Raw genomic sequence first — 17,435 nt, forward strand, 5'->3', positions numbered from 1 at the left:
ATATTGTCCTTGTATTTGACTCTTCCTCCTACTGCACCATTACTAATCATGACTGTCTTGACTTTGTCCTCCCCTTACACTTGAATCCCTCTGCTAGTTTTCTGCTAGTCTCTGCTATGTGTCTCATATTCTGGTGACCTGACAGGCTGGTGCCAAGGTAGCCTTTTCACCTTAGTAGGAACATTTAGAGAAGAACTTGAACAGTGTTTTTCAGCGTTGTGAAGAGGAAGAATGCCTTTATCATCTTATTTTTGAATTGGTGACATCATAGATTTGTTAAAGCCAGCCTTGACTGTGTTGCCACATACAGAAAGAGACAGAGCAACAGTGTGAAATAAAATTATCTACATGTAAAGGGTCAGCAAAATGCTTTGTATCCAAACAAATGCAACTCCAGTGGGCTATAAGTGAGTTTCTGCAGACTGGGCTTGACCCAGTTAGAATAATGCTTACACTTGACAACTGTCCTGAACGAAGCTACTTATTGCTTAGTCCACAGCAGCTTGTGCACATCCCTTTTAAAACTCAACAGAATGTCTTTAATCTACAGTTGCACTGATGATGAAAATTATCTGAAATGTTTGGGTTGATGGTTTAGAAATCAGTCTACTGTAACTGTCTAGTACATGTTTTGGTGTTTATCTGGTGTTAGCCACATTTTAAGAATGGATCTTTGTACAGATTTGTACAATTTCATAAGGTGTCACAATCTGGTTCAGAAGTGTGCTCAGTGATGCAAAATTAAAATAAAGAAAATAATTAAAATTAAATATATGAAATAATGTCTGTGAGCAGGTCAGTTATGTATGCAATGTCTGTGAGAGTGGTGTGGAGTGTGTGAGTGGGAGACACAAAGCACAAATAAAGAAGAACATCAGTTGGTAGCCAGGGGAAGAGAGTGAGAGGATATTGCAGGTCTGATAAAGGCTCCTGATCCCAGCCTACTCAGGTTTACTGCATCTCTGACAAGCTCTCAGTTCCACCCTCCAACTTCCTGACACAAAGGGAAAAACACAGCCTACCAGAGAAGACAAAGATAGGGCCAACTCTGGGGTTGACGTGGGCCCCGTTCTTTGTACGTGGATAACTGAGTTATCCAGTTTAGAATGTTGACAATTTGACATGAGTCTGGATTTTTTTGGTTCTTCAAAGTTTCTTAAAAATCCCACTGTAACTGTTGTCATAGCAACGAGTCCTCCTCCTTAAGCCCAAATCTGCAAATGTGCAGTTTATTGACAGTTAGCTGGATCATGACCAAGATGTTTTAGGGTGAACCCCAAACATGAACTCATTTACAGATACAAATGTCTCACTTTCTCAGATTTATAATGAAAGAATGTTGATATAATTATGACTTTAGATGAGAACATGCAGGTTATTGACATCATTGAATCATTATAATCAGCTGGTATAATTATCACTATTAGATTTTGATAATCAGGAGCTATCTGTACTTATACATGATAAAATATACAATTTAACAAAAGTTGTACACTGAAAAGGAATCAGTCCAAATTTAGTTTGGCATACTCTGAGCAAAAAGACATAAACTCAACTAAAAGATTCTGTAACTCAACTAAAAGACTGTTAAAAGACCAATGGAGCCAGAACATTTGGCATTTAATATAACATTTGAAACACTGAAACTTGTTAAATGATTAACTGCAGAACTCACTTTACTGAAAATAGTTCATGCAGTTAAGGCTTTTGTTGTTGTTGACAGTTTTTGTTAAGGTTCCATTTCCATAGCAGGCTTATGATTATCACTTAAAAGTCTGTATGTCCAGTCAGGAGAACGTCACCAATTATCAGCCAATAGTCTTGAGACAAGGACACATATAAATATCAGCCCGATGTACTCACTCAGGGACACCTGAGTAGTACAGAGGACTGTTCATAACATGGGACACACCTACCTATTTTCTACCACTTGCCACCAGCCATTGTGTTCATTTGCATCATGGGCTGAAAAGTTATACTCCTCATATATGATTATACTACATTGTATTAAATTGAATACCCCTGAAGTTAGTATAATATAAATATTGACAAGGTGGGACACACAGTGTTGATTTAACATATTGGCTACTTTCATTACAACAGTATAATTTCAAGCAGCTCTGACAAATATTCAAATTCGATGATACAACTTGTTATCGCCCTGCCATTTTTGAAATGTTCTTTTCTACAGTTTTTTATGATATTGGCGACAAGAAGAAGTTTTGATTAATGATATTGGCTAGTGATAGCATCTTTGACTCACACACACACGTACACACACACTGCAAACAAGAGCATGGAGTATTCTTTTGAAAAGAATGAGCAGGTAGAGAAGATGGGTCCATACATGGATGAATGAATGATGGAAAGCAAGGAAGGTGAGGCATGATGAGCACTACTCTAGCCTGATCACATTGGATATGGCATTCTAAAGTCTGACTGCCATTAGAATAAAGAATCAGTGACCACCTCCTCCTCAGTGTAGACTCTGGAACAGACAGGAGGCCATCAAAGTAACTAAGTTCATTTAATCCGGTATAGTACTTAAGTACAATTTGGAGGTACTTGTACTTTACTTGAGTGTTTCCATTTGATACTACTTTATACTTCCACTCCACTACATTTCAGAGGGAAATATTGTACTTTCTACTCCACTACATTTATTTGACAGCTTTAGTTACTTTTCAGATAATGATTTGACACAATGGATAATATAACAAGCTTTTAAAATACAACACATTGTTAAAGATGAAACCAGTGGTTTCCAGCCTTTTTGGCTTTTGAAGCCTTACAAAAAGCAGAGTGTAGTCGGGGTCACATTTCAGATGTCTATGAGTTGTTAATAGTGATTTTTGATTTTTCCCTTTACATCTCTCACATGACTTCATTTCAATAAATGTTCAAATGATCCAATATTTCACCAAAAATCAAAGATTAGAGAAAAAGTCCAAACACTGAAAACAGATTTTTGTATCAGGACTTCTTTCCTCTCCCATTAGTCATCTCATGACCCCTCAGAGGCCCCTAGGTTGGGAACCACTGGACTAAACTAGCTAAGTAGTTGAAACTAGCTCCACCTCCAGCAGCTACAACAGTGACATGCTGCTTACACATTGATGCTTCAGTATTAATAATAATAATAATAATCAGTCAGAGGAACCAAACCACTACTCAAGCTGATGATACTTAGGTACTTTTACTGTAGTAGGATTTTTCATGCAGGACTTTTGCTTGTAATGGAGTATTTTTACATTGCTGTATTGGTACTTTTACTTAAGTAAAGAATCTGAATACTTCTTCTACCACTGGCCATCAAACTGGCTCACAGGGCAAGCAAGAGCCAAGTGATGTTTTGTCTTAAAATTCTAAATCTCACAAGCTGCAGTGCAGCTGAGCAAGTTATGGTTTTGAAGCAAGAAGTGTACTGTAAGATTTATTTTTATTAAAAGTAGCTTGTTAATCTGTGCAGCATCAAAACTGCTGAGGTGAATACTGAGTTTCATTCATTTGATGACAGAGATTTTGATCTGTAAATAATAGTGTCATCTGCATACAGGTGAGTAATACCCTCAGGACTGATTCTGGTCAGAGACAAATAGCTCAAGTTCACCTGACTTTTGTGACATTCTCTCTCCTCCAGCTCTTTGTAGAATTTACAGTCCCATATCTCTCTATCCACCATGTAATCTACATTTAATGTTACTCATTTTTCTTTTGCCTTTTCTACATAGATTGTAGCCTAAATTATCAAATTGTTTTTGATGAATATCTGTTTCTTTGGTACAGTTACACAAGATTCTGTGTTAAAAATGATTTTGGACTTTAGTCATATCGACATCTTCCTGTTGCCCAATGTGTTTGCTTTTACATTTGAAGACAGATTATCTGATGCAAGTTAATGAACCAATTCAAAAACATCTCTCACAGTTCACAGTAAAGCATTTTGTGACTCACATTTGGTTTCTCTGACAAATGGTGAAGAAAAGACAGACATATTGCATTTTTTATGTTTTCTTCCTGTAGAAGGCACACGCACACATGCAGACACTGACATACACAATGCAAGGTGTGTGTTAAGTTATTGTGTTTTTTGTTGCAGGAGCCAGTGTCAAAGGCAGAGAATGAGGCCAGTGAGGGGATGGGCAGAGTGGATGAAGGAGTAGAAGAGTTCTTCACCAAGAAAATCATCCCTGACTATGCACTGTGAGTTGAACACACAAACATAAGCAAACACACACACACACACACATTTCTTTCTCCTTGCCAGGTATCCATTTAAGGCAGCAGTATACTTGAAATGAAAGAGCAGGACTTGAAATCCATTCAACTTACTGATATCAATGTGTAATTAAAACAATGACTGAAAGCTGACAGTGCCCATCAATCTTATAAATCCCCTTTCCTCTACTCACCAGTGTCAAATGGTGGTTAACAGCAGCAGCCAACCAGTAAGCTTAACTGATCCTGTTGCTGATTCTCAGACTAGAAAATCATGGCAGCTTGGATGTAAATGTTCCTTTTCATCTAAACAATCCGCCGAACTGTCTCTAGAGACACTTGAAGTGAGAACCAGGCCCTGTAGCTGCTGAATATTTTATTTCATTTTCAAATCATTTTAAATGTTATCATTGGTCTACTGCATTTATGAATTGCAGTTGCTGCAGAAATGCACTGTCCTGTAGAAATTATGATAATAGAGGAACAGAACTAATGCAGCCAGCATGGAGCCTCCACTGTTGGGCTGCAATTGCTGCTGGACAGGGTCAGTTCTGAGATCCTCCATGGGCAGAACTGGGAGACAGATGTAGAGGCCATCACTGACAAAACACATGTGTCCCACTGAGAACCCTGCTTTACAGCTCTTTATCTTTAGTGGCAGGTGGATTGATCCTAAAAGTATCAATACTGCTGTACCTGAGTCTTATCTAAAAGTATTGATTTTAATCAAAGATCTAGGCCAAATATTGCATAACAAATGCAGCCTCCCTCCTTCCTCTAAATCGCTACAAAAACATCATGTGTCCACTCTCAAAGCAGAGATTAGCTCTCACAGTTCACCTGGTGCCCCACTTTACATTAGCTTCCTGCAACGCAACAAAGGCTTTGTCCCAATGCCCATATTTTCAGTACTTGTGAGTCAAATACCTTGTGTAACGTATTTCCTCAGCCCACTGAGACACACCTGGTTAATAAGACCATCCTCTGACTTGCACAAAGACAAACACACAGTCAGCAGCAGTAATGTGTAATACAATTAATAAAGCTTAATTGAGTTATCTAGATACATGGAGCTCTGTTGTACATAACAATTGAATGGTTTCTGTCTGATAAAAGTTTTTTATAAATTCTCAAAATCATTGATAAAATGATATATTTAACATTTATGCTGACAATGTCAGATGTGATATTGTTCTTGTCAGTCAGTTTTAAGTGATAACCATGTGTGGAGATTCTCCCAAAGCTGTGTAGTATTTAGACATGAATAATGATATTAAGGCTGATTCCAGCATTAACTTCTTCATGTCTTATGATTACTATTGTTCCTAAACCAGCTTATAGGCACATAACAGCCAACAGTTGGACTAGTGTGACACAGTAGATGGTGATGAATTAAAAGGAAAACTGCTTTAGAGTGGTGATGTGCATCACAATACTTGCCTGCTTTCTAATGGCCAGAACAAATGAAAGCTCTCGCGTACACACACACACGGACCAAAAACACAGCTATATTTGGTAGTTTTTCTTCAGTTAATAAAAATGTCACCAACTGTGATATTTGCAGTCTGTTATCTACAGTCTATCTAATTGCAGTCTCTTGCAACTACCTTTCAGCTGCAGTTGTGACAGTAGTGGTAGTAGTTGTAGCAGAAAATAAATAATGATCAATCATCATTAAAAGCCACTAGTGCCTATGTATGTAGCTTTTGAATATTTCACTATAGGTGAGTTGTCAGTTTCAGCACTTTTGATTATTTTCTTGAACAGTTGTAAAATATTGCACATTTAGTTCCCAGTATATAACCTTTATTCATAACCGTAAGCAGCCTGTATTTAGCAATCTAAATTACACTGTTTCGTTATCCAAGGTGCATTTAGGCTACTCCAAATGACATGAAGTTCCTGTTAATGGAATACTGCTTCAGAGTGGTGATGTGCATAGTATCAGCTGTACAGACATTGGTAGTAGCGGGCAAAATTAGTGACATTGCCCACTTGTGCTGGCATTGCAAGTAGATGCCCTCAATGCCCTGACAAATGACATCCACAATGATAAAAATAAAAAGTCATGGAAGTCCACACATACAGTAACTGGATTAAAGTAGTTTGAAATCAACCTGCAAAGCTCAGCTGTCAAGTTGACAGCTGTGAAAACTGAAAGTGAAAAAATGGAAGGAGATAAAGGAGATACTTTACACATCACACACCTTCCCTAACTCACTCACCAAACAGCATGTTGATATGGAGGAGTCTGCAAAACCCTGGATTATGTTCAATCACAGCATTTTTGAACATTCCATACCATGTTTTAAATGGATTATTTCTACATCAGTGGACAGCAGCTAGAGTATGGTTAAAGTAAACTACATTTGGAATATTGTGGAGGCATTTTGTAATTAAAGTGATATGTTGTTGTGGAGGTGAACCACACTGTTTTCCTCTTTGATTTAATTTCTAGTATACTGCTGATCTTATTGTCATACACATCACATGCATTAACTCTATTACCACACAAAAAATGTCTTTCACACACACACACACACACACACACACACACACACACACACACACACACACACACACTGACGGTGTTAGCAGGAGTTATACACTGGTGTGAGAATGCTAGGGTAGAAATCTCTCTCTGGACTACTTTGGTCCCTGATTATTCCACCAAACTTCCATACTTTTCCATGATAAAAGTTGCTCTTTGTCTAATTTTTCAGGCTATTAAATTATGACTATTCCATGTTTTTTTTGCATTTTCAAGAAAGCAAAGGCCACACATCTCCTGATAACTGCTTAAATAAGAGTGTAATGTAATGTAAGAAACGTGTTTGTGTTTTCAGCCCGGTAGCTTTATGTGTAGATTGCATGGTGAATGTTTTTGTACTGTTTGACAAACCCTGTGCCCCTTCAGTGTAACACCACATAAATACACATTCCCTGTCTGAAGTCTGTTCTGGACCCACCTCACTTTGCTGTTTCAGATTACTGAACACAAAATAATTTAAGATGGTGCTATGTTTTGAGCCTTTAGCCTGATATTGAGACCGAATGGCCAGTTTGTAAGCACTCTGAGTCTGACACTGGCCTCTTGTCAGCTGGTTACCAGGTTATTTTGCCCTATTTACTGTGACTGATGACATTTTCAGTCAACACCGAAGCTGTGTTAGTGGTGGCTAGGTGCAGTAAGCTTGGTGTGCGACAAAATCTCAACTCAAACGTCCACATACTAGCTTTTTCAGAGCTGTCAACCAAATCTCACAGTTCACATCAGCAAATAGAGCTGTTCAGGCATAATTACGTGACAGATGTAGACAGAACTTTGGTCCCATTGTTGTATATGGGGGAGATGGCAGCCCCTGTCTCTCTTGTCAGATATGAATGTCCTCCATGATCTTTTCCTGGTTATCCATTGATTCCTGATCGATGACCTTTGACCTCTCTTGAGCGTCCTTGGTCTGGTGTTTGGCTGATGTTGTATGTTTCTTCTGTCAGAGTCTTGTCCAGGGTCTTTGCTGTTTATGTCCCCCAGCTATCACATGTAATGCCATACACCATTGCAGTCTTCCTCTCGGGGGGATCTTGTCTTAAGCCGAATTCAGACCAAATCAGGTGTTTCGGCCCACCACCGCAGGATTGAGTGGAGGTGTGTGGGGTTGTGGGCATGTTTATTTGTGCTCTAGAACGTAACCGCTGTGAAACAATCAGAAAATAACATTTTATTAATCTGATTCACCGGCTTTCTCACTACTAGCGCTCCCTCTCTTCATTCACTCTCTAGCTCACTCGACCTCTGCTTTCTCTCTCTCTCACTCTTGCTCTCAACTTTCTCTCTCTCTGTTTTTCTTTTGTCTTTTTTAAAATGAATCAGGAAGCCGACAGCAAAGTATAACTTTATTTTTAATGTTATCAAACAAAGAGAAATGTCCTCCCCTCATTCTAGTAACATCTTTGTACTCCCTCATAGCAGAGTTAACAGCTCTGATCAGTCTGATCTCCGGCTGTGATTGGCCACCGCAGCCTTCAGCCACAGTGACCCAAAAGCCCGCAGCCGAAACGCACTACCCCCATTCAAATGAATGGGAGGACCGCCTGATTTGGTCTGTATACGGCCTTATGGTGTACTAGAAAAGATCTTGTTGAGCAATTTGTATAAAGTGCTCTGACTAGACTCAAGATGTTCCATAAGGACTGCCATGTAAGTAAGTCCTACTGGTATTCTCCTTGTGGTCCCAGGATTCTCATCGTCCACTAGGGTTAGTGAATGCCTAACCCTAACCCTTGCAAATGTTGGCCTGAGGAATTAGAGTTGGGGCTTTGAAGAGTTAGGTTTCCTCACCCCTCTGAGCCACTTGTGACCCAACGTTGGTTTCTTTAAACCATGAACATGGTCATTCCCTAACCACAACCTATTGGTATATTTTTATAACCATGACCAGCAAGTTCTTTTGTGCTTAAACCTAACCAAAGCTTAACCATGGAGAACATACAACAATTTTATTGCTGAAACAGTTTGAAGACATTTTGGAAAGCATTGAAAAACCATGTTGTCTTGCTGATAGAAAACACTTCTATGTGTCATTCTAGAGGGCAGGGACAAACAACATGTTTGACGTTTATTTTTGAGAACTTGTGTTTCTAATATTTTACTATTATTTTGACTTACTTCTCCTTTGAGGTAATGTGTGTACAAGTATAACATTTGAATCATCCTGACCTGAGCCAACTGATAAACTAAAGGTTTTTCAAAACCTGCACAAGAATTGCAAAAACATAAAATACCTTTTAGCGCTTAGTGTCCTATTCTTAGGCTGAGTCATGCTTGTTGCTACATTCGCAACATATACCAAGTTTAGTCCCACCCACAAAAGTTCACATTGGCTCAGTAATTTCTCCAACCAGAAAAAACAACAAATCATGGGAACAATAACAGCCCTTTAAATCCAGCATCATTTGAGATATTTAAGATGTGCGCAACGATTCAGATGATTGCAAGCAGACTAGTATTTTTACTAGTAAATTAGTATAGTAGCTGTAAATTTCAGGATACACAGAGATGACAAATGAAATGAAATTATATCGTCTTCGTAGTCATCAGATCTCAACCCAACTGTGCACCTGTGGGAGATTTTGGAATGACATGCTAGACAGCGCTCTCCACCACCATCACCAAAACACGAAATGAGGGCAAGAATATCTTTTGGAAGAATGTTGTTCATCCCTCCAGTAGAGCTCCTCATTCTTGGAAAATCCATGACAGGGACACAATAAGCTGTTACAAACTTACAAACTGCTACTTACATACTTGGGTTTTCTGCATTTGTCAACCATCTTTACACAAATATTAGAAATCAATCAGTAACAGATGCATGATCCAAGACAACTCACTGATATACCTGATATACCTACTGATTCCCATGTTGATACACTAAGACCTGCATTTGTACAGAACAGAATCCAGACATGGCAACACACACCCCTTCTTCCCCTTTGGTTTTATACTTTCAAAGCAAACTACCTGTCTGCAACACACAGATGTCCCATGGTCATTGATGCAAGTTGACCTGACAAGCTTGGCTAGTTGGTTTCTAATCTATCTTATACAAAGTATACCATGTATCATGCTCACATTGTTATTAAGAGAGAAAACATCAGTGCCTGATGGTGGATGTCCTGGAATGTAGTTGAATATTTCACATGTGGTGGCACTGAGAGATTCATCAATGGAGTGATGTTGAATTATGTAATATGAGGTAATCGACCATAGTCATACTTCATCTTTACACTCGCTCAGGATAAGAGAAATGGGTGTAGACCACTATGGTCAATACCACCTCAGTGATTTGATTTGTAATTTCTACCTCTAGTTAGTAATACAAGACAGAAGATATCAGTCAGTGCTTCCTCTATACATTTTTTAAAATGCAGTCATTTGCTTGCAAGATACTTGTCATGGTTAAGGGTAAATTCTGACCTGACAATGGTTCTAGATGAAATTAGGGGTCATCCTCTAGGGACAATGAATATCCAGACCAAATTTCATGGTAATCTGGCCAGTAGTTTTCTAGATATATTGCTCTGGACCAAAGTGTTGAGCAGACTAACCAACTGACTGAAAGAACCACGCTAGGCCTTGTTTTATTCGGGCAACTCTTATGGTCAGTCTGATTCAGTGTTACATCAATGAGAGGTGTTTTTGCTCTGTGTGCTGTTTGCATGACCTTTCACGTGGTGTACCTGAACTGAGCATGTGTCTTGAGGCCTGTAGCAGTAGTTGTAGTACTGAGTGTCTCTTCTTGTCTGTTGCTCTTTCTGCTGTCTCCCTGCTGCAGAAAAGGCCGGTGGGAGGAGTCAAACCCTGCCCAAGCCACTCCCTCAGAGTCAAGCTCAACCCCCTCAGCGTCAACCCCTTTTTCCTCCTCGTCTGACCATATCACCTCCTCTGCCACCACTGTCACCTCTCCCTCTGTCCCATCAACTGACACATCCTTCACATCCACTGATGTTCCATCCCTCTCTACATCCTCCACATCCCCCGTCCCCTCCTCTGTCACCTCGTCCACCACCACTCCCACCACCACCACCACACTTCCTACCAAAAACATCAAGAAAAAGTTTGGCGACTTCTTCGCCTTCAAGAGGGCTCGAGCCGGGAGAGCCGCCAAGGCAGGAGGGGGAGAGGGAGGAGGAGAGGCGGTGAAGGTCAAAAGGACCTCCATTGCAGACCTCATTCGACCCCTCCGCGAGGCCAAAGAAAGGGAGAGAGAGAGAGAGAGGGACAAGGAGAGAGAGAAGGAGAGAGGGGCAAGGTCAGGGGAGGATGCTAATATTTCTAATGATACCGCCACCACAGAAGGAACCATTGCCACCAGCCACCATCTTGCAGGCGATGCGAGGGAAACAGTGGCGCCTGCCAAGACATTAACCACGACGACGCCTCCCAGTGAGACCACTCCCCCTTACCCCATCATCACCACAACCTCTGACCTCGCCGCTGCTATGCTCGCGAACATGCAAGAAGAGGCAGTGACCTCACTTCCTGATTTGCCAGGCCGAACCCCCAGTCCTGTGGTCACTTCTCCTCTAACCGAGCAGGAGCGGAGCAGTATGCTGATGAAGGAGATGAAGATGGGAGGGACTCCATATGGAGAGAGGAGACTGAAGGTCACCAAGAGGTCACTGAGAGAGGGCAAGAGCCAGAGTCTCATACTGCTGACGGGATTAGAGCCTGAAGACAAGGATAACACACACAGTAAGGTCAGTCTGACAATACACTGAACACACACAGCAAGATCGTCCGACATAAGCGGGAAAGACACATGACGTTGCTGACACACACAAAAAAAACGCCAGTACTGTAAATTCTTCAATAGTGAACAGCCTTTATTTGAAAGCGGCTTATAATAAATACAAGCCTTTATTTCTAATATTTAAGACATCATCTTGTTTGCTGCTTGAAAGAACTCATAATAAAATTCTGCATAATAAGTATTTCCATGGCATTGATTCCACCAGTAATCAATGCCATTGATTTTTACCATTAAAGCCCATCATTTTAGAGTAGGTTCTTACTAGATTAAAACAGGTTTCTCTAAACGTAAAGTGTTGGGTCAGTATCTATCAGCTCCAAAATGTATCTGCTGACAATGTGATGTGTTCATTTTAACTTCATTTTAACAACTTAACTTGTATTTACATTTACAATATTATGGGAGGAAAATGACTCTGAATATTTATCATACAACCACATCAAAATGCTAAACACCCACAGCCACAGTATGATCCTGGCACTTGTCAGTAATCAGCCAGTTGTGTGTGTGTGCGTGTGTGCATGTTCACGTCTACTAAATGTGCATGTGTCTTCTTCCAGAAACATGTATCTGAGAGCACATCTAGTTTTGAACAGAGGCTTCAGGTTATGCTGCACAGAATGGGAGTGGCCAAAACTCCACCTGCTGAAACCAAGACAAACCAGGTAGGATGGGTGAGAGTGTGTGTGTGTGTGTGTGTGTGTGTGTGTGTGTGTCACATACACAACCCATATAAGTAGATGCTTTTAACAGGTTTACAACATTTTGGCAAATAGGTGGGTCAACTATTAAGTACTGGAGTACTGCCGTGATTCAAAATGTGTTACACTGATTTACTAACGCAATGAAAAATTGTAAAATGTAAAAGACTCACTATGGTCATGTCATTTTTTACAAGTAATTCTGTCCAGGGAAGGATTTTCTGAACCAGGGGCCTCTGCCTCAGGTGGCCCTGAAGTCCTTGGAATTTCCTGGATGCGTGTGAAAATGTAGCACTTAAAGACATGTCCGGTGATATTCTATATTTTTCTTGTTGTTGACAAATCCAGTGAAAAGGCCAACAATGTGTTAGTGTGTCTCTCAATACTTTCTTACTTCCCTACACTGTCTGTGACACAACAGGTCATTGTTGCTTTTGTTCTTTTCATTGGATTTGTTGACAAAGAAAATGTTGAATATCATCAGTATTATCAGTCTAATGGAATAAATAATATTACATTAGATTAAATCTGCAACTAACACGTTAGAGTCTTGTTTATTAGAATCCTACTCTAGCTACTAGAAAGCTACTCTTCCTGGTGTCCTTCAGTGTACAGTGTTTACTGACAGAAGCACAGGTCAGGTTTTCCTCCTGTGCTTTAAATAGACATGCATCATACATTTGTAAAGGGGGGGGGGGGGGGGGGGGGGGGGGGGGGTAGCAGTGGGGGTGTTCATGTACATGACGGCTTGTCATCACTGTGAAGCGCCCCATGGCCTCATCATGGTTGTATGTATGTATGAATTACCCTTTAATCTATCCTTTGTTTTGTGGTTAATATTTGTGTATTCTTACTTTAAGCTCAACAGTCTAAATGTAGAATTCACTTATTTTCTCATAGAGGAGAAATCAGATTATGTATTGTCCGGGAATGTCATGTCATATTTTCTCAAGATTTTTTATATTTTTTTGGAGCCCTCTAGAAGCAGTAAAGGATCAGCACCTGTAGCAACAGTAATGCTTCGTCAGGTAATAAATATCTTGTTGTGTCATTGATCTAATGTTGTGGTTGTTTAATACTGTCCAATATGTCTGTTATAGAATAAAGACGAGGAGCTGAGAAAAGCCAACTCTGAAGGTAAGTGTGTGTGTGTGTGTGTGTGTGTGTGTGTGTGTGTGTGTGTGTGTGTGTGTGTGTGTGTCTTTCATTAACCTGCTAAATTACATAAGATAGTATAGGATTGTGTCTATTCATAAAACTACAAAAAGATCAAATTAATCTCATACAAATGAATCCCAAATGTGTTTTGTAATTGAGAAATGAACTGATACTGATTCACAAAATGGATGCAAGCTTGTGTTGTGTTTCGTAAGTAATTTAGGCATCTTCAGATGTAACTGAATGAGGCTGAAGCTTATCCTCTGTTTGTCTAAGAAACCTTGAAGAAAATAAGATTACACAAATGCCAACTGTGCATCTAAAACATATTCTGGAACTAATTTATGTAGGATTATATAGGTCGTATGAAACAAAACCAACCTTCATGTTTAATGACAATACTTTGGTTGCATCTGCACTTTCCATTAAGCTCCTACTAATTAGATATCAGCAGTGGGCCTACATAACTCTGTTTGAATAGACCTCTGCTGGTAACAAGTCACTCTTCACTGGGTCAGTGTACATTATTTCTACAGTATATGACTGAGGTTTAGACTCTAATTGGACTTTTCCACACAGTCCTTTGTTCTGTAATGGAGAGATTGCTGTTGCGCTGGAAAAGAAAATTACTTTAATTTGGTCGTTTTCTTCTTGTTTGAGTCACCAAAATTTGTTCAGAGACCTACCACTTACAGCTGTGTGATTTAATCAGAACACCTTCAGTTCATCTCAGTGTTCACATTGCATTCATTGCTTGGATTAAAATGGTACTCTGTGTCCCTCAGGTGCTATCCTGGACAAACCTGAACCACCTCCCACATACATGAAGCCTAGAACCATGTCCACGTCATCAGGTATGAATGTTACCTTCCTCCATTTCTTAAAACACATCAATGAGCCACATTGTTGCACTGGCTAGTTTATTTTCACTCAATCCCACACACACCATCCTGCTGCAGGAAATACTCCCTAGAGCAACAAATGTGTATTAATCTGCCACTGAAAATAAATCCTGTTGAGTAACGTCTGCTAAAAACTACAGTGACCAGCTGTTTTAGAAAATAACTGAGCTCTTTTTAAAAATGACACTATACTGTATGTTTGTTAGGCACTTTTAGGGAAGTCAGAAAGTACTGAGAGACGGAATAACACATTGTTGATTTTTCTTTTCATGTGATTTGTTGATAGTAAGAAAAATATAGAATAACACACATTTTATCCAGTTAGGCTTAAAGGTATAGTTTGTATTTTTTGAGGTGGGGTTGTATTAGGAAGTTATCCATAGTCAGTGTATTACCTGCAGTAGATTTGGGTTGGCACGCTCCCAGTTTAGAGAAGCACACAGGAGTCCTGGTACAGAAGCTAAGCAATGCACAGCTGTGGACGGGTACAGCAGCAAAATGTTTTTTAGCCAACTAAAAAAATGCCCACCTAAAAAAATCAATATCAGTTTGAGTGTGCACTATATTTAGAATATTTTACCTTGCTGTCAGACAGCCCTTTTCTTTGGCACTACATTTTTTCAACTGTAGAATTTCCATATTCCTACGCATGCTGTGCACTGTATTATGCCACAACAGCACTCTCAGACCCAAACAGCTGATCTGCGGCTGTCTTCATGGTTTCCATAAAAGCTGCATGACGGTAGAAGTTAGATGTGAATGGCCATATGTTACTGTTACATCATGCAGCATGTTTCTGCCCTGTGTTCTACACATCCATAGTACAATAGGAGGTAAACCACAGTTATTTATTTAAGTTCTGGGTTTTCATGTTGTTTTTGAGTCACAGTACTTTAAAACACACACTTGTCCTAGAATCACTAGTAGTGAAGCAAGTGCAACATGGGAAAGAGCCTGTGACATCATCACCATAGCTCCTGGCCTGAGCTTTGTGATGCAGCAGACTGTATGTAGCTCAACCGTCCTGATGTTTCAGGGCCTGTGATGAGAGAACACAGGAGGGTGTCTGCTGATGCACAGTGGTTTCTATGTGTTAGTCTACATGTGCCTGAACGTCTGTTCAACCTGAACTCATTGATTGGACCAGCATGCATCATTCATGGATCAGATATCATGGATCACCACTAACATACGGTCTCTCACCTTCTGTTTCCAGCAGACCCCAGGCATCCTATGAGAGCGCTGGACCCCGTCCGGCCGGACCCTCCACTTCACCCAAAGCCTGCCCTCCCTGAGCGCCCCATTGGCCCCCTGCCACCCAAACCTGCCGTCGCAGCCAAGCCTCCCCTCCCCACCCCAACTGCTCCTGCAGTAGGGGGAGCTCGTCCCTCCTCTGCTCCTCCTTCCAGCAGCTCAGTCGAGGGAGTGCAGCTCAGAGCATACACACATGATGGCAGGCCAGCAGAGAGTCTTGCACAGGTAATTAAAAAAAGAAAATTTATAGATATCACCAGGAAGGAATAATCCCTTAAACTACCTTTAAAGGAATCGTTACACATTATTGGAAATACACTCTGGAAAGTGTTGGACAATTTAAATTTTGACCGGATGATGGCACTAGATGAAAAGTCAGGGATCACCAAAGTCAGTAGAATTCATTCTTTGGGTAACATGATTGTCTATGTAAAATTTAAGAGCAAATTCATCCAATAGTTGTTGAGATATTTGAGTGTGGACCAAAGTGGTGGACTGACCTGGGCCTTTTTTAGGCATAGGAGAAGTAGGTAGTCATGGATCACCACTAGTCACCTGGGGCACCACCAGCTGGAGAGGTTCCAGAGAGGTAGAATAAACCTTTGGTAATCTGTCTGAATCTAGTCAGTTAGTTAAACAATAGATACAGTGATAAAATTAGATTGAAAGTAATGGATGTCCACAGGATTGAGAGCCGAACAAATCTATATTTTGATTAATAGCCGAGGTATTGGCTATAAATCCTATTGGAATGACAGCTGTCAAAAATGCCTCACTGTGCTCCATTACAACAGTGTCCACACAGCATTGTGAGAGAGTGACCCACTGAGCTACAAAATATAAAAGTTTCAGTTTAAGTTAATTATAAAACAGCAGCAGCAGTGAATGATGTGAGTGGAGAGTTATTTTGTGTCTATTTCAGTGAAGTTTACAGTTGAAGCACACATCTAAAGGATGTCTGGTCTAGGGCATTTAAATGTCCAGAGATGGCCCTGAGACTGACATTGCCATCCAAAAAAGTGATGTTTCCTTTCATTTAAATAATAATTCAAAATATTTTACAAATCCATCCATTATCAGTTTACAGTGTTATTAAGGTAGAAAAGGTTTTTCAAAAGGTGAAAACTACAGCCCTTAAAAATACCTTAAATTCAGAAACTCTTAATTAACAGATTCAGTAGCTTTTAAGGGGTGCATGACTTTCCCTTTTATACTTTATACCTGAGTATCACACTGCTGTCTAAAGAATGTTGGTCTCTGCCTCCGTGAGCTCATGTCAGTTATAATATGGCAGTCATGTTGCTGAGCAGCTTCTGATTTCCATTCCCAGAATGAAAGCCTGGAGGGTCCTCGGGGTGCAGCCTCAGCTCCATCCCCCAGGAAAGAGCTGATCCCTCCAACCCCGTCTCCATGGAGGGGTCCCAGCGCACAGGATCGCTCCGAGAAAGCACAATCAGTGACCGACGGTACGTCTTACGGAACTGATGAAAAGCAAATCATTCATCCAAATTCAAAGGAGGCTCATTATAGTCTGTACTCTTCACACATCTCTGGGTCATTATCACCTTGATGAAACATGGTATTGATCAAAGTCACATGTGAAGTCACATGGGTAAAGTCTTCAGAGTCACATGAAGTATTTAAAAAGAGTTGCATTCATTTAAGTTTGGTCACATTTACATGGTAAAATGATGCCATAATATGATGAGAAAAGAAGATCATCATCAGTCATTCTCTCCAGTTTGTACGGTAGAAAGATGTATTGTTTTGTATTTATTGTATTGTTATACATTTATAATATCACAGCTTTTATGTTTAATAATGAATATGTTGAAATGGATACAATGACTCAATCTGTCTAATTTCAAGAGAACAAGTTGATTTTAACG

At 40.1% G+C, this 17,435-nt stretch overlaps 1 protein-coding gene across 4 annotated transcripts in view; it reads left to right on the plus strand.

The window, feature by feature from the left end:
* carmil2 (capping protein regulator and myosin 1 linker 2) overlaps positions 1-17,435 on the plus strand; it is a 58,998-nt gene that overhangs the window by 38,060 nt on the left and 3,503 nt on the right. For all 4 annotated transcript variants that reach the window (XM_042412114.1, XM_042412115.1, XM_042412116.1 and 1 more), the window contains 7 exons: positions 4,100-4,203; positions 10,554-11,478; positions 12,092-12,196; positions 13,333-13,369; positions 14,176-14,244; positions 15,509-15,771; positions 16,877-17,012. In XM_042412114.1, the coding sequence (XP_042268048.1) occupies positions 4,100-4,203; positions 10,554-11,478; positions 12,092-12,196; positions 13,333-13,369; positions 14,176-14,244; positions 15,509-15,771; positions 16,877-17,012 (1,639 nt within the window). The remainder of the gene's footprint in view (positions 1-4,099; positions 4,204-10,553; positions 11,479-12,091; positions 12,197-13,332; positions 13,370-14,175; positions 14,245-15,508; positions 15,772-16,876; positions 17,013-17,435) is intronic.

This window comes from Thunnus maccoyii, chromosome 5, assembly GCF_910596095.1.
Source record: "Thunnus maccoyii chromosome 5, fThuMac1.1, whole genome shotgun sequence".
NCBI lineage: Eukaryota > Metazoa > Chordata > Actinopteri > Scombriformes > Scombridae > Thunnus > Thunnus maccoyii.